Source organism: Cannabis sativa, chromosome 9 (assembly GCF_029168945.1).
Source record: "Cannabis sativa cultivar Pink pepper isolate KNU-18-1 chromosome 9, ASM2916894v1, whole genome shotgun sequence".
In the NCBI taxonomy this organism is placed as follows: Eukaryota; Viridiplantae; Streptophyta; class Magnoliopsida; order Rosales; family Cannabaceae; genus Cannabis; species Cannabis sativa.
The window spans coordinates 59,975,496-59,996,099 of NC_083609.1; the positions used below are offsets into that span (position 1 = coordinate 59,975,496).

Consider the following 20,604-nt stretch of genomic DNA (forward strand, 5'->3'; position numbering starts at 1 on the left):
TTATAATAATAATAATAATAATAATAATAATAATAATAATAATAATAATAATAATATCTAAATGTAGCTGAAGCCAAGTAGGAACACAACTCACATCTATATAACACTACCTCAGCCATACTCTTAGTCTTGAGAACCACATTAGAAGACGTGATCGATCCCCCAATTTCTTACCCTGTTATGTATCGCAGAGCTTGTCGTCATCTTACCCAAGAATTAATGTTCTTTCTGGGGTGTCCACGAGCAGCCACAACCCCAATTCTCAGATTGGAGTCGTGCGAATAATAAAAAAAACATTTGAATTTTTATGCTTAATTTATCTACTTAATTAAAAAAAAATACTTCTTTTTATATTATATTAAAAATATGTTTATATAAAAAAAATATCTAAGTCAAATTTAACTTTTTTTTATCACTTTTTTGTCGAAATTTTTTTTTATTCTTTTTTTTTTCAGCTAATGAACCAATCTCAGCCTATATAATGTAAAAATGAGAAATTTTTCTAATTAAATAGAATAAATAATCATAAAACTCAAAATTTTTGAATATTAGCTATTCATTGGATAATACCCATTAAAAGTGTATCCATATATATATAATTTAACTTTTTTTTTTCTTTCAATCAAACTAATTAATTTTTATTCCAAAAAAATGATACTAAAATTAGTTTAATATAAAATTTATGAAATTTAAAAAAATCAACAACAGGCATAATTAACGTTATATATTAAAAAGGCCAAAATGGTTAATTAATCCGATGAATATATAATACTCACAAAAAATTAATTAAAAAAACACAACGACTCATAATATTAAATTATTATTACAATATCAATTTTATCATTAAAAGATTAAAAAAATTAATAACAAGTACTCCAAGTATAAATCTGATTTTGTTTTGTTTTTTGTTTTTTTATAATATTATTTTTGTAGGTTATTCTCATTATTAAACTAGCTAGTAATCTATTTTTATTTTTTTTAATAAACTAATATATCTAAATACAAACAACAAATTATATATATATACAAAAATACTGATTGTGCAGCAAAACTTAATTATATTACACGATCTCTATGAGTTCAATGATCGTGCTTGTCCTTATGACTTGTATGCATATATATACTAGTAAAAAACTACGTGCGAGGCACGTATACTAAATTTTATGCTAGTTATTTTTTTACTTTATTTAAAAAGTGATACAATTAAAAATTAAAAAAAATAATATTATTAGTTATTAAGTGAGATTATTATTATGTATATCTAAATAATATAATTTATAATTTTGACAATTAAAAGTAAATTCTGGATGCAATATAATGTCAAAGCAATTAGGTAATCTCAATCCAAATATATCAAAAAAAAATTATTGGCCATCAGAAGAAAGCCATGAAGTACAAAATAATAGCATCTTAAATAAACATCACTAACTTTCTGGCCAACATTTGTCTGGGTAACAGCACTGTACTTTTTCCAACCACTTATACATGAAGATGTGTAACTCAAGAGCATAAGAAAATAAGAATTCACACATTTTGCATTCACCTTTAAAATGCTCCTTATTGCATTCAATAAAAATTAACATAAAACTAACCTTCTATGTCCATTTTTGATGAAACTGATTCAAAAACACTAAACTTCATTCAATGTTCAACATTAAGATGCTAAGAATTTAAGAAAAAGTAAATATGTAAAGAAATATCTCAAATATGTAGTATGTGAATTTATACACTACTGATACCTAGTCATATTTCATTTAAAAAAATGCAATAAGTCAAAAAGCTCAAACTCACATTGCTATGACTTGACCTTGTGGACCCATCTACAACAAACAACTTCTGCAATGGAAATTTGAGAGATGCAGCAAGTTTTTCAATTTTTTCCCTGAGACCACCTTCTGGAAGCTATCATCAAATAATATAACCAACAGAATAAAAATCAAAACCAAACTAAAAGTGAGCATGAATAAACTTAGTGGATAGCAACTTTTTTGAATACTCTAGTTTTGTTATAAAGTGGGGCTATGAGAATTGGGTAGAGTGTCATCATCACAATTGACAGAATGAACATAAAGGCCCAATAATATATGGCCAAGTATGGACCTCCTTTCTGTAATTACAACATAATTTTTTACCATTTCAAGAGAGGAGGTTACTCAAGCATAGTGTAAAATAGAAAACATTATTAGTTATTACACCATAATATATTTAAAGAATTTTTCCACACGAAGAAAAACAAAATAACGCATCCAATTTGTTTTGAATACAGAAACCAGAGCACTTATCTAGTCATCCCTTGTTTCTTTTTGGTTATATTAATAATTTCAGCATTGTTTCTTTAAAAATAAATAAATTAGATTACCCTTACCTGAACTATGAAAATAATTGCAAACACAATAGGAGGACCCAGAATGATGGCAAGAAAGATTCCTTTGATTAAGTCTCTAAATAATAACCATACCATTTGCTGAAAAAAAAAAACAAAACAAAAAAAAGTAATATATACGTGTGCGAGTGTGTTAGAAAATTCAAAAAAAAAAAAACAAATATAACGAGACAAAATCAAAGCAGGAAACCAAACCTTATTAAAACCATGACGGGCCTCAATCACAAGAGTAGAATAAAGGGAGAATGGCAAATCAGTGATCTGCAGACATTCCAAAGAGCAAAATGTCGGTAATTCATAAACTCAGAAGTAGATCCTAATGTATTATAAGACTTCAACTTTATACAATAAAAGTACCCACACAATTATGAGTTTGGTTACTTTTACACTACATAGTACATACAACACTCTTATAAAGTACACTGATACTACTTCCTTGAATGCAATTCAATATTTGGAGAAATCATGTCCCACCTGTGACCAAAACAAAATGCCAGTGTGTAGTATCTCATTCATGCTCCATCGTAAAATAAAATAAGCTAAGGTACGAATATTGTGCTTAGCAACGGCATCTGAAGAAGAAGACTACGATTTCAATGGCGAGTTGAGGTTAATTAAAGCTTACGAAGTTGGAGACATGCTTCACAGTCTTACGATTATCGCCGGAAAGTTAATAGAATAAGGTTTGCTATTAATATATTAATATATTATTCAGAATTAGCATAAAATATCAGTTCAAATATTAATGGAATTTGTTTTATTTTTATTTTATTATTTTATTATATATAAATAATATTTTATTATTTTATTAAATAAAAATAAAAAGTCACCCATGAATTTCTCATAAACTAAGAATTCAGTTATATAGGCACACTTTATATAGAATAGATACTAGTAAAAAGCTACGTGCGAGGCACGTATACTAAATTTTATGCTAATTTTTTTTTATGTTATTTGAAAGTTATACAATTAAAAATTAAAGAAAAAATATTATTAGTTATTATGTGAGATTATTATTATGTGTATAGGAAGAAATCACAAATTAATTAATCTTATAATCTTAACTTTAATCAAATAGGGTTTTAGATATATGAACAATAAATAATCACATAAAAATAAAAAATAATTATTTGAATAAAGAATTCAATATACACAGTTATATATATGAATCCCATTATTCAAAAATAATTATTCAATATATGAACAATAATTTGTCACGCTATATGTTTCCCAATAAAGAAATACACCTTCTCATAGTCAAAAATAAATAATACATGTAATACAGATCTTTGTAATGGAGTACCTAAAAGAAACAAAACTTCAGTTACCATAATCGGAAAAGGTTTAAGTGAACTAAATAATGACTAAGAAGATCTAAATTACAAAATGAAAATAACATGTTTATATGAGTATGATTTTTTTGCTATATGAGCATGATTGATCTAAGAAAAAAATAGATAAACCTATAAACATATAAATATATTTAATATTAATTTTGACAAAGAAACAATTCAATTATAAACAATTCTAAATATCAGCTTGACAATTTTAACACACTAATTACTTATTAAATAACCATAATGTATACATCATGATAATTTTATTTTATTTGATATCAAATGATAGAGATTATTGAGGTTTTCAACTATGGAAAATACACTGATAAAAAAGTAATGCTCATTAATTGTATATTTCAAAGAAACCCTAATTTCCATGAATGTCCCTAATAAGATATAAACAATAAAATTGTAAATTAAAAAAAAAAGTAGCAAAATTTCAGTTAATATAAGAAATAGAACAAATTGAAGACTTATACAATACTGGAATTTGAACTCTTAGAGACCATTAGCGAAGGAGCAAAACTCGTTAGATCCCCTAGTAGAACACTACCTTAATGGTCTGAACACAAAAATTGTAGAAATCAAAATATGAATAAATTAGTATCATCAACAAAAGGAAAATTAAAGGGAAAGGACTTAATAATTACGTGACAAATAATTATTAATTGAATTAAAAAATTAAAATTATAAGATTAATTCAAATTATTGTTCATATATTGATTCTTAGAAAGTGTAAAATTAAGATTATAATATTAATTGAATTAAACTTTTTGATATTAACAAAATTGTTGCTTTATTTTTTCATCACACTGGAAACATATTGTTTTAGCTCTATTAGACAATCATATTTTCCCTCCTAAAAAGTCATTTTTTTATAATTGAAAGATGTGATGTTTGAGTAATTACATGTATCGTGTAATTGAAGATTTGATGTTGAGTCATTTTTTTGTTTTTATTTAATGATGTTTTTTTTTTTGAATTTAATGAGATTTATTTTATTTTTATTTTATTATATATAAATAAAAAGTGACCTATGAATTTCTCATAAACTATTTTATTTTTTAATAATAAACTATTTTATTTTTAATATAAATAAGATGTCACCCATGAATTTCTCATAAACCAAGAATTCGGTTATATAGGCACACTTTATATAGAATAGATATATATATATAATTAATTAATTAATTAAAATAAACATTGAAAAGGTATTTTTGTATGCATGCATATATATATGCCATATGAAATTATCATTACAAAAGGAAAAACAAATACTACTTTTAAAAATTATATACACACATGTTACCTTAAAGAAAATAAACAACGAAATATTAACTCAAATTTTGTTACTAGCTAATTAATTATAATTAAATCTGAATTTTATTATTATTTTTTTTCATGAGGTTATATAAATTGTAGTTATATATCTTATTTATTTTTTTAAAAAATTCTAAATAATTTAAACTTTTAAAAATTCTAAATAATATTGATTCAAAAGGTGTATATATTATATAGATGTTTCTTTTTTAGGTCTCTTTAAAAGGAGGCGCCCAGTAGAATTGTAAAATTTCATTGGATATGGAATACAGTTTTTTTTATTTCCCTAAAAAAAAACCAAGTTCATAATATTAGTCATTTGTATGCAAATAAAAATATAAATTACCTGCAACTGATTTTTCGAATTCTAATTTTGGCAATATAAATTATGCTAATACATCCAAAAAACACAAAGATGCTTACTACAACTAATGTAAATTATCATATTAAATTAATTGAGTTATATAATTTTTCCATGTATACTGAAAATAGAAAACGCGTCTATACTTACGGTAGAAGCAAAAATGATGCTGATTTTTGTTATATATATTTTTATATAATTTTGTTGGTTATTGATTGTTTTTAGTATACATGCAATACACTTTCACAAATATTCTTACTTATGTTTATAAATAGATAAAGATATAAATATGTGCTTTCACATTTCCATTTGTATTATCAATCTTATTGTTTAAAATTTATTGACATGTAAGTTATAACAAACAACAAAGAGAGAATATAAAAGAGGTTGGTGTATACAAAACAACCGATTAATTAATTTTAATAAAATTAATTCAACAAGTCTTTCTTTAATTATTTATTTTCTTATTATTATTTTAATTTTAAGATAGAAATTGTAAACATATTATACGTAATTGACAACTTGTAAAACTATTTTAAATTTTTTCTGTTTTTTTGTTTCTTACCCTATATGAAAGAGACAAAATATTAACAAGAAAATATTACAATAATAATAATAAATTAAATTAATTAACGAAGAAAGACTTACAAGTAATAATATATAGAAGAAAATCGTATCACTCGACCAAGAACTATAAATATATTTATATATATATCATCATTGATGATCATCAAGTTGTTAATTATAGCAAATTAACTAGCTAGGGTTTATCATTAATCTTAGCATAATGAATGATAACCAACAACCAATTACACCCCTTCCTAAGGGAAACAAATCATTTGTTCCTCAAACTGATCAAATTGATCAAAATTCTTCTTCACCAACTACAATCATGCCAAAAGGTTACCAATCATTCACCATGCAGAATCCGTCGCCGCCGCCACAACAGACACCAACAGCAAACTTGGGCTCACCAGTGATTATGGCCAATCCAGCTCAGTCTATGACCACCCCATTTGTCACCTCTGGTAGTTTCTATTATATTTTGATTTTTAAGAGTATATATACATGTGGGAATTATTTAATGATCAATACTAATATTGATTTTTTTTTTGTTTGAAATATATTTATCTGATTTTGGTTCTATACAGTAAAATTTGTCATAAATAAAGCACATTAATTTATTATTTTTTATAGCAATAAATCATATGTAAATTAATCCAAATTGATAGAAGTTATATTATTTTTTACTGTATTTAATAATAATAATAATAATACAAATTGATGATTCATCAAAATAATAATTATAATAGAAATTTTTATAGTGGATAATTTTGTACTAATTATTTTTAAAATGTGTATGTTAAGAGATTTCAAAAAATTGTGGTAGGGATTAATTTAGAGAAAGATGTGGTAAATACTATTTTAAATTTTGTGTTTTATAAAAGTTGCTGATCAAATTTTTCTATTTTTTTAAGTGACAAATTAGATCTTATATTTTTTTTAAATTGTACAAAATAATTTTATGAGCTTAATTTTTGTTAATTTTTTTAATATAACTAACCAAATTAATCAATCTAGTTACTCTAATGTAAGGTTATTATTATATATGTACATGTTTTATTTGACAAAAATTAAGCTCAAGGTATATTATTTTATACATTGAAAAATTATAGAGTCTAAATTGTTATTTAACAAAATAGTGAGTTCAATCAGCAATTTTTGTAAAATACAAAGTCTAAATTAGTATTTACCCAAAATTCCACTGAAAAAAGTTTTTCATTGTCAAAGGTTCATGATGTTGGAACCTCTAGAGATGATGGTACGTTGTTGAATTTTCTTTGAAATTGGGAGCATGATGTCCTTTATGTGTCCTCATAAGAGTTGGAATAAACTAGACACTAAAAGATTTTAGAGGAAATTATACCGACATCCATTTTATTTTATTTTCTAGAGTGTAAAGACTTCCATAGCAAGTTGTTGATCTTAGGTCGATCTCTCTCTAAGAAGGGAATGAAAGTATTGGTGATTCAAAAACCATGTATTCTTTTGAAAAGAACATCCGTTCAAGGTAAATTAAACAACTGAGAAAATGGGATGCACAGGAGGTAATCCCTCCCCTTTACAGTTAAGGAGATCGCTCTCAGAACAACGATCACTATTTGCTATAAGCATCGACAAAGGACAAATAAGTGTGATTAAAAAAGTACAAACAAACATTACTAAAACACTCTTGAGTTTCATAGTAGTAGTGGTAGCAAAAACCCTATTGATGCATGATGATTGGTTGAAGGTAAATTCTCATGAGCATTTTGCTTTTGATGCTCTCTCACCAAAAGGATTTATTGAATGGATTGCAACAAGAAGGTTTACCAAAATGCACTAGAAAAGAGAAGGATTAGGACGCGAGTTCTAGTCTAGTGATTACATGTTGCATAACTATGAAATAAAACATGCCCTATAAATATCAATGAGGCAATGATACTTCAAGATTCAGGAGAGGCTATATGGAAACTCAAGCCAACACTTTCTAAGATGGAATGCCTTTGGTTCCGAATTTTCTTAAAATCGAAGCTAATAAATGACCTAAAAACTTAAACTAAAGAGGGGGTTTCTTTTTTTTTTTCTTTTTTTTTTTTTCTGTAGTAGCTAGTGTAAAATAACTCAAAACAAACTATGTAGTTAGTTATAATAAATTAATAAAATATTTTTTGTTATTATCTTTTTCGTTCTGAAAAATTCAGTAAAAATATGATTTTTTTTTGGTTAATTTCTAACAAAATTTGTCATTCTATGATATTATAAGTATATTTCATTACTTTTTTAAAAAGAGGTAACAAATAGTACTAAGAGGAAAACATCTCAAACTAAACATGTTATTTTTTTGTTTAATACTTTTATGGATCTTAATAAAAAAGACTGTAAATATTTCTTTAGCTTATATACTCATGCATGATTACTTTTGCCATTTTCTTTTAAATTAATTATATATATATTTATATATATTTATATACTTCTATTTATTCATGGAGATCAATAAAAATGTTAGGTTGTAGAGAGAATTTTTTTACCGTATACTATAAAAATTTTGTACATAGTTTTAGTGTTAGTTCTTGTACATATTTAATTACATATATATAATTAAAAGTAACTATTTTTTATTTTTTATTTAATTTTTTTCCGTTGGTAATTTGGTTCTGACAGCTCCTCCAGCACCACCATCATGCACTGATATGCCCGCGCAGGTTAGTATAATTTTTCATAATTTTTTTTTTTGACGTGGTGAACTGAGTCACACATGATTAATCACGATCGGCGGTGCAACTTCCTCGAACCAGGATAGCTTATTTTCTAACCGAATGGCATGTTTTGTCAAACCATGAACTGCAAAAATCTTATCGCAAGCTACATGTGACAAAACTGCTCCCGAAAATTTAGACAAAATTTTTCATAATATATTTAATTTGGTATTTATGATAAAAATTAATGCATGTTTTAATAATTTAAGTGTTAACTAATTCTACTAATTACATAGATTTTTTAGTGTGTCATAGAGAAAAAATAGATATTTTTGTTATGTGTGTTAAATATATGCTAAGATTTTTATTTTAATTAATTAATCTATATTAATAGAAATAAGATGTTAATTAAAACTTGTTAGGATCTAAACCACACTAAAACACACTTAAGCAAGGATCAAAAAATACAGAAATAAGAATCAAAGATAAACCAAAATTACTCAAACAGTTAGTAATAAAAAACAATCACTACAAAAAACTGTTATGTTTAGTGACAACCTTTTAGTCACAACATAAATTTTTTGTGGCTAAATGTGACTTTTAGTCGCAACAAAAAGTTACTTGTGACTAAAGCATAGTATTTAGTTACAAGTTGTCACTAATTTAGTTTTATTCACAATAAATATTGTGACTAAAAATACATTTAGTCACAACAAATTGTTATTTTTGTGACTATTACTTTTAGCCATGGATCTTTTAGTCACAACACAATAATGATAATTTATAATTAGCCACAACTTTTTTATCTTTAGTCACAAATTTTGTTGTGACTAAAAGTAAAATTTTTGTAGTGAATACAGAAAAGTAAAGACAATGAACACCACAATTTACTTGGTTTTGATTTGATCTCATGTGAATAGTCCTACTCCAAGGATCGACAAGGCTTGAGAATAATTTCATTATATTTTTGAACAATGTTGCACACTTAAACACAGATACACAAACTAGTTTTCATCTCACTCGAGCGCATAGCTCTACAATTCTCTCAACTCACCAACTCGCTCTTAGCTTAGTTCACAACCAACTTGTACAACAATTAGTCTAACCCTTAGTTGATCAGTCTATGGGTCTACTTATAGGCTTTGGTTGGTGATTGAATAGGAAGGAATAACAAAATTAGCTAATTAACTTTGTTATCTCGAGTCTCGGACAACTAAAACAATTGGCCTTAGTGTTTTAACTACTTGTTATCATGTCAGCAATCTGAGTGTGTGTTTGATTGGCTTGGAAAAATAGGAAGCAGACTTCAGAATTCTCCACCTCGGTTCCTAATTTCTTTAATGTAACACTTAGTGGATTTAGGCACTTTCTTAAGGCTCTAGGAATCATGTCTTGATACCAAGTAAGTAAAATGCAGCATTGAACTTACTAACTCGTATCACTTTTGTCAAAAAATTAGCAGGGTTTATGTCAATGTGAATCTTCACCACTTTGATAAGTCCTTTGTTGACAATGTCTCTTAGAAAATGAAGATTGATATCGATATGTTTTGTCCTTTCATGAAATAGTGTTCTTGGATAAGTGTATTTCTCTTTGGGAGTCCCAATTCACTTCCTTCTGTGCAAATCTCAACTCTGTCGTGATTCCTTTTAGCCATAGAGCCTCTTTAATAGCTTCTGTAAGAGCAATATACTCAACTCAAGTGGATGGAAAGTGAAACAACATGTAGCAAGTTTGATTTCTAACTAACCCCACCTCCTCCAATTGTGAAGACATAACAAGTCAAAGATCTTCTTTTCTCTAGATCTCCAGCAAAATCTGAGTCACAATACCCGAACACACCACACTTTCCATGCTATTGTCTTTTGTAGTTGATAAACAAGTTTTTAGATCCTTTCATGTACCTTAGCAAGCTTTTCAATATTCAAGTCCATATCTGCTCATGAATCTACTAACCAATCCAATGCCATAGGCCAAATCTGGTTGTTGAAATCATGGCATACATGATGCTACCTACAACATTAGAGTATGGAACACTAATCATTTTCTTCTCTTCCCTTCTTATTCAGTCAAGGATCTCAACTTGAAGTGTGCACCAATGAGAGTATTCACAACCTTTGCTTCTTTCTTCTCAAATAATTCCCCCTCCAATCTGACATAAGAAGCTTCAGTTAATATTTCAGAGTGAAATTCTTTCTCTCTCTTGATTTCCATGCAAAGTATCTTTGATGTTTCCCAAAGATACTTCATGTCAAACCCACTGATCACCATAGCTTTTAGTTCATCCATCTCATGCTTGTATTTGCAGGAAATCAACATGCCATCTACATAAATCAGCAAGTAGATGAAATTATTGTCTTCCAGCATCTTGTAGTAAACACAACTATCATGTTTAGACCTTGTGAACCTCTATTTCAACATGAACTCATCAAATCTTAAATACCACTGTCTAGGAGACTGCTTCAAGCCATAAAGTGACTTCTTTAGTAAGCAAAATTTGTCTTCTTCTCTTTTTTAAACAGAACCCTCTTGTTTTTCTATTAGTATCTCTTCATCCAGAGTTCCATGTAAAAAAGCAATTTTTATATCCAATTTGTCCAGTTCCAGGTCACAAGTTGCAATGATTGCAAGTAAGACTCTTATAAAATTGTTCTTGACGACTGATGAAAATACTTCATGGTAGTCAATACCCTCTACATGTGAAAAACTTTTTCCTACCAGTCTTTCTTTAAATGTATAGGCTTCGCAACACCCTCTATACTAGGTTTTAGTTTATACACCCATTTGCAACTTATAACTCTCTGATTCTTAGGTCTTTTAACAAGTATCCAGGTCCTTTTATCTCTCAAGGACTTTATTTCTTCATTCATAGCTTGGTTCCACTAATCCCAGTGTGTTTTGATATTCTAGCTTCTTATTAGCTTTCTGGTTCATGAAGATCAACTAGGTCTGTAGCATTGAAGGTAAATGATGTAACACCAACTTGAGAAACCCTTGCAGGGCCTGATTTCTCTTCTAACTCTATCTCGAGCCAGTAAGTAATCTTGCAAGTCTTCATCTCTAGTCTCATTTGTTCCATGTTCAATGTCACCTGGTTGAGTGTGTCATCATGATCTAGGTTCTGAGCTCCACATTGATCAAGTACATGTGATGTTGTTTCTAAGTCTATATGTGCAATATCTTACTCGACTTGTTTAGAGCTAGCTTCAGTTCTAGATTTTAGGTTAGATTTATTAAACACTTGCTCATTGAGACAACATCTCTACTTATATTTCTTGTCATCAATTAACCACAACTTGTAACTTTTTATACCACTAAGGTAACCAATGAAAACACCTTTCACAACCATTGGATCCAGTGTACCTTTATCAATATGAACATAACCAATGAAGCTAAAAGGTTTTAAATGATGATATTTAGGTTCATAACTAGACCAAACTTGCTCAGAGACTTTAAAGTCCAATGCAGAAGATGGAGATAAATTTATAAAATAACAAGAAGTGGCAGCAGCTTCTGCCCAAAAAGACTTAGGCAAACCATAATCAATTAACATGCATCTAACTTTGTTCATTATAGTGTTCAACTAGGCCATTCTTTTGAGGTGTTTTTTCTAACAGTTTTGTGCCTAACTATTCCAAGTTTGATGGATAAATCATCAAATTAAAAGTTGCAAAACTCAAGGCCATTATTTGTCCTAATCTTTTAACCTTCCTAGAAGTTTCTTCTCAACCATTATCAACCATTTTTTGAATTTACCAAAAGCCTCTTTCTAAGTTTTCAGAAAATAAATCTAGACTTTCCTAGAGAAGTCATCAACTATTGAGAGAAAATATTGAGCATTACAAAGAGATAAAGGTACATGTGGACATCCACATAGATCAAGTGTGTACATAATCTAAAGTCCCTTTTGATGTATGCAGTGCATTTGTGAACTTCAGTCTGTGTGCCTTACCAATCACACAATTTTAACAGAATTGAAGATTTGTGACTTTTTGGATTTCAGAAAACCTTGCTTGCAATTGCTAAGTTCAACGAGTCCCTTGTGACTCATGTGTCTTAGCCTTCTATGCCATACCTCAGTTACATATTGTAATCTATAGTTGACACTCTAGCTAGATCAGTTCCCTTACTCAGGAACACCATGGAACCTTTTTTCACCTACAAGACTATACCTTTTTTCTTTTAGCTGTAGCCTTTGAATCTAGCACGTCAAGAGACAAAAAATTTCTTTTTAATTTAGGAATAAATCTCACATTAGTAAATACCTTAAAAGTGTCATCTGTCATTCTAATCTTGATTGAGCCAATCCCTTGAATTCCACATGGACTGTTGTTCCCCATCATGACTTGCCTTGATCTCTCTTCTTTGAGATCAAAGAACCACTCTTATCTTAGTGACATGTGAAATGTGCACCCTGAATCTATAACTCATTCATTTTGAAAATATGTCATAGAAACATTAAGAGCATCATCATAATTATATGAAATATTAAAGACATCAATATTATCAAAATAATCAAAAATATTTGTAGAATCATTATTGGAATTTGCATTTCATTTTGTAAATTATTTTTTCTTTGAGGATAATCCTTTCTGAAATATCCTTCTTGGTTGTAGATCCAACATGTTCTCCTTCCTCAAGATTTAGATCTAGAATTTCCTCTTCCCTTGCCAACTTTTTTGTTAGTTTCCCCCTTTGCTAATCTTCCTCTGACATTGAGTCCTTTAACATGTTTCTGTCCAATTTTTTGGTTTTCTTTCAAGTTTAATTCCTTCGAGTATGCAACTCCAATCACCTCTTCCCGAGTTAATGTCTATCTCCCATACTTGAGTGCACCTCTCATGTTCTCATAGGCTATAGGTAGATAATTCATTAAGAAAATTGTTTGATCCTCCTCCTTAATCTTTTTTTTTTTTTGATGAATCAGGAATTTCATTGCACAAGAACCTTTTATATTACAAGCTATAGCTCACAGAAGAGCAACCATCTATACATTTATCTGTGAAAGAAAATAAAAAAAATCTAACATCCTCTTATAAATCTTGAAACCATTCCAACTCTTTTTGATCTATACATTTTGGCATTACACTAGAAATTCTATTTTTATCTAGCCATTTGATTTCCTGCACCAATACTTGCTGTTGTGTTGACTCCTGGGACCAGAATATGTGATTTCTAGCTTGCCAGATTTTATACACTAAGGCTGCGATACTTGCTGTGTAGCAGCAGGCCTTGAAGTTGCTCATCTTTATTCTGTTAATCCATCTCAAAATATTAGGCAGGGTCTCAGCTTTTATCCTCCAATTCAGCCAAGTTTTAATTTCTTGCACGCAGCCCTGTGTATACCTGCAGTTAAAAAACAGGTGCAAAATGTTCTCTGCTGCACTATTACACAGAATGCATGTAGTATCAGTCACAACCTGCATTTTTTGCAATCTCTCCCTTGTTTTCAAACGATTCAGCACTGCTAACCAAAGGAAAAAACTGTGTTTTGGAACGTTTAATCTGCTCCATACTTGCTTGCTGACATGAAAGTCTCTTTGTTCTTGACTTAACATCTTGTACATGGTTGCTATTGAGAAATCTGATGAAGAGAACTGATCTGGAGTTGAAATTAGCTTCACCTCATCCTTAACTTTCACAATTCTGCACCAGTACCAGCTACTATGGGCAGGGGCATTGTGCTCCCACCATTCCCCCTGACCAATGTATACTTCATTCCCCCATTTCACCCATAAATTGTCTTTCTTATTAGCAATTGCCCACACATGATTTGCTATTGCAGCCTTGTTCCATTTTGCTATATCATGAAATCCAATTCCACCAGCTTTCTTTGATTTGCAAAGAGTGTCCCAAGCAACACTACCTGAGCCAGTCATACTGCTCTTTCCTGTCTATAAGAAACTCCTGCAAATGCTTTCTATCTCCTTGATAACTTTCTTTGGAAGGATAAGGATTTGACTCCAGTATGTATGAATTGTCAATAATACTGAGTTTATCAATACTACTCTCCCTGCAAAAGACAAATTTCTGGTACTCCACACTTTAATTCTTGAAGTCATCTTCTCAACTAACACAGAACATTCAGCTGAGGATATTCTTTTAGCACATATTGGGACTCCCAGATATTTAAAAGGCACATTGCTTCTTTGGAACCCAGAAGCATCTAAGATCCTCTGTATTTCACTTGTTGCCATCCCACTACAATAAATGGCTGTCTTCTGTTGATTTGGGTGAAGGCCTGAGGATAATGAAAATAGCTTGAGACCTTTGAGCATCAGATAAATACTCTTATAATCACCCCTGCAAAAAATAAGCACATCATCTGCAAAACTCAAGTGATTAAGTTTCAACTTCCCACATCTTTCATGGAAATGAAAGTCTTCTTTATCTCCAATTGCCTTCAAGATTCGGCTTAGATACTCCATTCCAAGTACAAAGAGAAGTGGTGACATTGGATCTCCCTGTCTAAGTCCTTTCTTAGCTGCGAAGAAACCATGTAAGGATCCATTGAAAAGCAAAGAGAACCTTGGAGTTGAGACACAAGTCATGATTAGTTTAATAAAAACCACAGGGAACTTAAGTGCATACAACATCTCTTCTAAAAAATCCCATTCCAATGTGTCATAAGCTTTCTGCAAATCAAGTTTTACCATACAGTTACGCTTTGCATTCTTCCTCCCATAGTGCCTGATTAAATCCTTACAAATCATAATATTGTGGGCAATGTAGCGGCCTTTTATGAAGCCTCCTTAATTTTGAGCTACAATATCTGGTAGGATCAACTTCAATCAACTACAAATCATTTTGGTGGCTACTTTATATAGAACATTACATCAAGCTATAGGTCGATAATCACTTACAACATTTGGGCACTTGCTTTTGGGCACAAGAGTAATGATTGTTGAGTTCAACTCTTTGAGCAACTTGCCTATATGTAAGAATGAAGTGACTGCTTCAAAAATGTCATTTTTGATCAATTCCCAATTATCATGATAAAAGGAGCTATTATGACCATCTGGCCCCGGAGCTTTTGATGCAGGAATACTGAACACAGCTTTTTTGACATCTTCCATGGAGTAGGGAGCCAACAAAATTTGGGAGTGCATATTAGTCACACACGGTCCCTGTGTAATTATCCTGGTATTCACAGATCTTCTAGCTACTACTTTGCTTCCCAGCAGTTTTTGATAAAACATCAAGAAGGCTTTGGTGATCTCTTCAGTCCTCCAGTCTTCGGCCTGTACCATCACAAATTGACAGAATGTTATTACAATTCCTTCTTTCCCTGATGCTTGAATGAAAAAGAGCTGAATTTTCATCCCCTTCCTTTAGCCAACTTATTCGAGATTTCTGCTGTAGAAAAGAGCAGTAATCTTTTTGGATTTTCACATAACGCTCCCTTATTTATTTTTCTTGTTCCTGCACATCAACATCAAGCACATTTTGGTGAAGAAGCCCTTGGATGTCCTCTAGATCCTGCTTAGCCTTCCTCTCAGCTACTTGTATATCCGAGTAGTGCTCTCTATTGAGATCCCTGAAAAAGTTCTTCAAGATTTTCAACTTTGAGACCACTTGGAACATTTTTGAACCACTTATCTTCCCTTCCCATATTTTCTTGACTTCCGTATGATAGCTGGCATGAGAGGACCACATACGAAAGTATTTAAATGGCTTCTTTCCACCCGGGGCAGCCGGGTATACATTCAAAACAATTATAGTATGGTCAAAAGTTCCCTTATTAAGAAAGAGAGCTTCAGCCCTTCTGAAAAAATCTAACCAAGCTTGATTAGCTAGCACTCGATCAATCTTGGAGTAGATTCTATCACTTGCTTGTTGCCTATTACTCCAAGTGAAAAAACAGCCGCTGCTCTTAATGTCTGAGATTTGACAGTCATTAACACACTCTAAGAAGGTCGTAGAGGTGCTAATTCTTGCCTTGTCTCCAATTCTTTCGTCTTTAGAGAGTATGTCATTAAAATCCCCAAGTATAAGCCATGGCTCCTGACTAGAGACACTTCGTAGATCATTCCATAGATCTTTCCTTCCATTTTCATCATTAAAACCATAAACAAAGGTAATAAAGAACTTATACCTATTGTTTAAAGTCTCAATGTGAGAATGTATCATTTGACTAGTACATTTAATGATAGTGATATTAAAAAGCAAAGGATTCCAAGCTATTATTATTCTTCCACCTTTGTGCCACGCTAAATTTGATGTGAAACACCACCCTTGAAACATTCTTTGGTATAAGTCTCCAAGTTTTGAAGACTTAACCCTCGTCTCGAGGAGACCAACTAAACCAGCCTTTTGTAGAGCAATAAATTGCTTGACATTCAGTTGTTTTTGCTGGCTATTGATTCCTTGGACGTTCCAACTAATGACTTTATCCATGAACAAGAGAGGGTCCTCCCCCCCTCTTGTATTTTCCTCTTTACTGCCTGCTTTAGCCTCTCCATCTGCTATGACACCAGTAGGAACTGCTGCTGCCATAACCACTTTCCCTGCTGCAATATCAGCATTATCCGTAGCTTCAAGAATTGTAAAAGCATTGGTCATCTTGGTTTGGAAAGGGGGTTCTTTCTCTTTTAGTTTCCATCCATTTCTGACTTGGATAAATTCTTTCTCAGGCCCTCTTTCACTATTGTTCTCCTCTGTTTTCTTAAAGTCCTTTTTAACCACCCACTCTTGTGTCTTTCCTTCTCTCTTCCTGCAGTCAAATGTCTTTTGCCCCATACCCTTGCAATTTTTACAAAGAATCGGCTTCCATTCGTAAGTGACTTTAGCTGGTACTGTAGTCCCAAACTCATTCTCAAAATAAATGGTATGTGGAAACTCTTGATGGATAGACACTTCAATAAGAACCCGAAGATAACTAAGCTTATCTCGTTCCTTTGTGACAGCATCAACCATTATTGGTTCCCCAATCTGCCCAACAATTTTGAACAAGGACTTTTCCCCCCAATATTTCAACTCTAAATCATCCATTGTTATCCAAACCGGCACCCTACTCACATCTTCCTTTTTGAAATCAACATTTGGATCCCAAGCTTTCATTATAACTGGTCTTTTATTGAAAAATATATACCCCCATTCAGTACTACATCTCTATCAACCACATCATGAAATCTGATCAAGAAGATGCCATAAGAAAGCATTCCAACCTTATCTATTTTATCCTTCCATAATCTTCTCACAAAACCATCAAGCACATTTAAGGGAGGATTAGCGCCTAGTATATAGCATACAAGAGATGAATTCCAGAAATTTACCTCCTCATGAATATCATCTAGAGTAATCTTCACCTGACTGCTATTGTTGGTATGCTCGAAGGTTGTTGAGAGGTTCCTTACTACATTCCCAGATCGCAGAATTGGGGGAGTTACATGAGCTCCTTTTGTCATCTCTTCAGAACACCTGCGATTAGCCTCCATGAAGAAATTGAAGTCTCGCACAACCTCCTCGTTCTGCAGAATTGTGTTCAGAGAGGTTCTGGGCGATAGAGCCTCTTGAAGACAACCCTGCGAAGTCGATTTAGCTTGTGGAGATTTCAGAGTACAATCTTCTTCCTCATCCGAGAAATCTATTGGTTCAATTCCCAAAACCTCATCCATTGTTTTAGTTTTCCTTTCATCAATGGACGACGACGGGCCTTTTTTCTTCTTCTTCGCATTCGATTTCACCGTCGATTGAGTCTTCCCCTGCATCTTAGACCTTGTTTTAGCCATGGCACCAGCTCAGAGAGAGCTGCAAGAACCGAGAGAGAAGAAGCCTTGTTTTACCTTCATGGATATTGAATTTGATACCAGCTTGGTAAATTCATCCATGGACTTTGATTCATCCATCTTGAATCCATAGAACCATATTGCTTTAGATAAATTTGATTAGGTAGAGTCTTTTATGTTTGAACTACTCTCCAGAATGAAAGACAACTAATAAAGACACTAAACAAATTATTATAAAAAGGATAGTTTCCATATATTTTGTTTTGTTTCATTAATCCTCTTATATATCTTAATTGTGTATGCCTTGTTAAATGGTGATGTCAATGCAAAGTTGGGCTACTGTACAGGGTTTAAAAAAATAAAGGGTCTAATCTATTTTTTCTTTTAACACTTTTTTTTTTAAATTTTTTTATGAACCCAACTTTTCAAGGGGCTGACAAGTTATCGTTGGTCACTCCTATCCCAATTCCTATAGCCCATTTTCAATTCTATTACTGTTTTTAAGCAAAAAAAAAAAAAAACATGATCGATTGCTATTTATTATTTATTTTTAAGCATTTCATATTCTTTTTTTCAATCATTTTTTTTTTTTGAAATTATACTGAAATCAATAACAATTTTAATAAAATAGTTTGAGTTTTTTGGTGTCTTGTGAAAAATATAATTGTATGATAATATTTAAAAACATTATTTATAAATTGTAATTTTTTTATTTGTTAGGCTCGGGCCCAAGTTTTGAAATTAGAACGGGACTCCAAAATGTTTAAGACAACTTGTGTCAATCCTTAATTATCGGTTTAATTTTAGTTGGGCAATATAATTTATGTTGAAACAATTTGCAATATTTAGGTCTAAAATTATCGGTTGAGAATTTTATTCAATTGGCTTTTTAAGTTGTACTTCTATCACTTCTAATTTGTTATTATTTTATTGTATTAATTATTTCAGATGCCTCGACCACCATACTAATGGGAGTCTTCTACAACACTTGATGATTTGAATGTAGTGTCTCTTAGCTACTTTCAAAAAAATATGTAAGTTTGGGTGTGGTTTTGATTTGGTTGTTTCTCTAAATTTGGAGATTATATATTTCTCTATATTTTACAATAATGTTTCTCTTGCTTTGATCACAAAAACTTTGTTACATTGAGAGGTACTATATACTATTGGTCTGTGTGCTTGGCCCAATTATGTTTGTGGCTACAACTTGAATTTTTTCTAATAATTATGTGTGGAATAAGTGGCCTTATTTGTTAGTAGATTACAAATTATTTTACTTCTTTTCTTTTACGATTTTTACAATCTTAAAAAAAAAAAATATATCATTCTATCTTAATTTATAAAAACATGATTAATTGTTATATTTTGTAGAATATATATTTATGTACAGGCACCTATAATAGGGTTCTCACATGTCCTATTGGGAACATTTATGTTTTTATGTTTTTTATGACATGTTTCGTCGACATTATGGTTATAATAAATATTACACATTTTTTTCGAAATATTCACAATAATTATTACGATACTGAAAATATAGCTCTAAATAGTAAACTGCATGTGTATTAGAAAGAAAAAAAAAAGCAAGTTGTGCAACTAAGAAAATTATATAAGAAAATTTTAGCTATAATCTTTTTATATATGTTTTAAAATAAAAATGTTCCTGCCAATAAGAACAAAAATAATACGATCTTACTCTAAATTTTTGCACTATATATATCTCAAGTAATAAGAAAATACCCTAAAAAAATTTTACTTGTGTTAGAAGTTGATATATATTTTTAGAATTTTCTAAGAAACTTATATTCATAAACATCTAGAAGATTTTATTTTAGACTATTCTAGCTACATATTTTTAAACTAATTAAGTTAGAATTGTCTAGAATATTTAGAAAAGTTATTGTAGCACTAAGAAAATAGAAAATTCTCGAATGAATTAGAAAGTTAAAATTGTAAAATAAAGAAGAAAAATCTAAAAACTTGTAGCACCAACTTTAGCTTCCTAATAAATACTAAGCATGCGTGGGTTGAGTGAAAATGTAACCAAGAATAACTAAAAATCAATAAAACCTACTAACTTCTCCTACATATCGAGCCTGTCATTCTCTACTATACATAGACAACCAATTATCTAGTTATCACCATACTACCATTATCATCATACTTGTAACAGATAACTAGTTTTTCACTAATTAGTGGTTAAGTTAGTTTAGTACTATTGTCAAACGGTTCTATG

General features: G+C 30.4%; 2 protein-coding genes across 3 annotated transcripts; one reads left to right on the forward strand and one right to left on the reverse strand.

The window, feature by feature from the left end:
* Positions 1-1,175: 1,175 nt before the first annotated feature.
* LOC115720262 (CAAX prenyl protease 1 homolog) lies at positions 1,176-3,042 on the reverse strand. 2 transcript variants are annotated; one of them, XM_061103737.1, is made up of 4 exons: positions 2,858-3,042; positions 2,579-2,644; positions 2,366-2,464; positions 1,176-1,902 (listed from the first exon to the last, which is right to left on the reverse strand). In XM_061103737.1, exons 1-4 carry the CDS (start codon positions 2,897-2,899, stop codon positions 1,744-1,746), a joined length of 366 nt encoding a protein of 121 aa, XP_060959720.1. In that variant the 5' UTR covers positions 2,900-3,042; the 3' UTR covers positions 1,176-1,743. The 2 variants fall into 2 exon arrangements, with proteins under 2 accessions (XP_060959720.1, XP_060959721.1); XM_061103738.1 differs by lacking the exon at positions 1,176-1,902 and adding an exon at positions 1,937-2,107.
* Positions 3,043-5,558: 2,516 nt separating this feature from the next.
* LOC115724013 (leucine-rich repeat extensin-like protein 5) lies at positions 5,559-19,646 on the forward strand. Its single transcript, XM_061104346.1, has 3 exons — positions 5,559-6,429; positions 8,606-8,646; positions 19,317-19,646. Exons 1-3 carry the CDS (start codon positions 6,189-6,191, stop codon positions 19,335-19,337), a joined length of 303 nt encoding a protein of 100 aa, XP_060960329.1. The 5' UTR covers positions 5,559-6,188; the 3' UTR covers positions 19,338-19,646.
* Positions 19,647-20,604: the final 958 nt, after the last annotated feature.

Bases quoted from the DNA above. Each gene is read 5' to 3' on its own strand.
- LOC115720262 (XM_061103737.1), bottom strand. From the start codon at position 2,899: ATGAATGAGATACTACACACTGGCATTTTGTTTTGGTCACAG. The intron at 2,645-2,857 runs GTGGGACATGAT...GAATGTCTGCAG, and splicing joins GCATTTTGTTTTGGTCACAG to ATCACTGATTTGCCATTCTC. The intron at 2,465-2,578 runs GTTTGGTTTCCT...TTTTTTTTTCAG, and splicing joins CCCGTCATGGTTTTAATAAG to CAAATGGTATGGTTATTATT.
- LOC115724013 (XM_061104346.1), top strand. From the start codon at position 6,189: ATGAATGATAACCAACAACCAATTACACCCCTTCCTAAGGGAAACAAA. The intron at 6,430-8,605 runs GTAGTTTCTATT...TGGTTCTGACAG, and splicing joins CACCCCATTTGTCACCTCTG to CTCCTCCAGCACCACCATCA. The intron at 8,647-19,316 runs GTTAGTATAATT...TAATTATTTCAG, and splicing joins GCACTGATATGCCCGCGCAG to ATGCCTCGACCACCATACTA.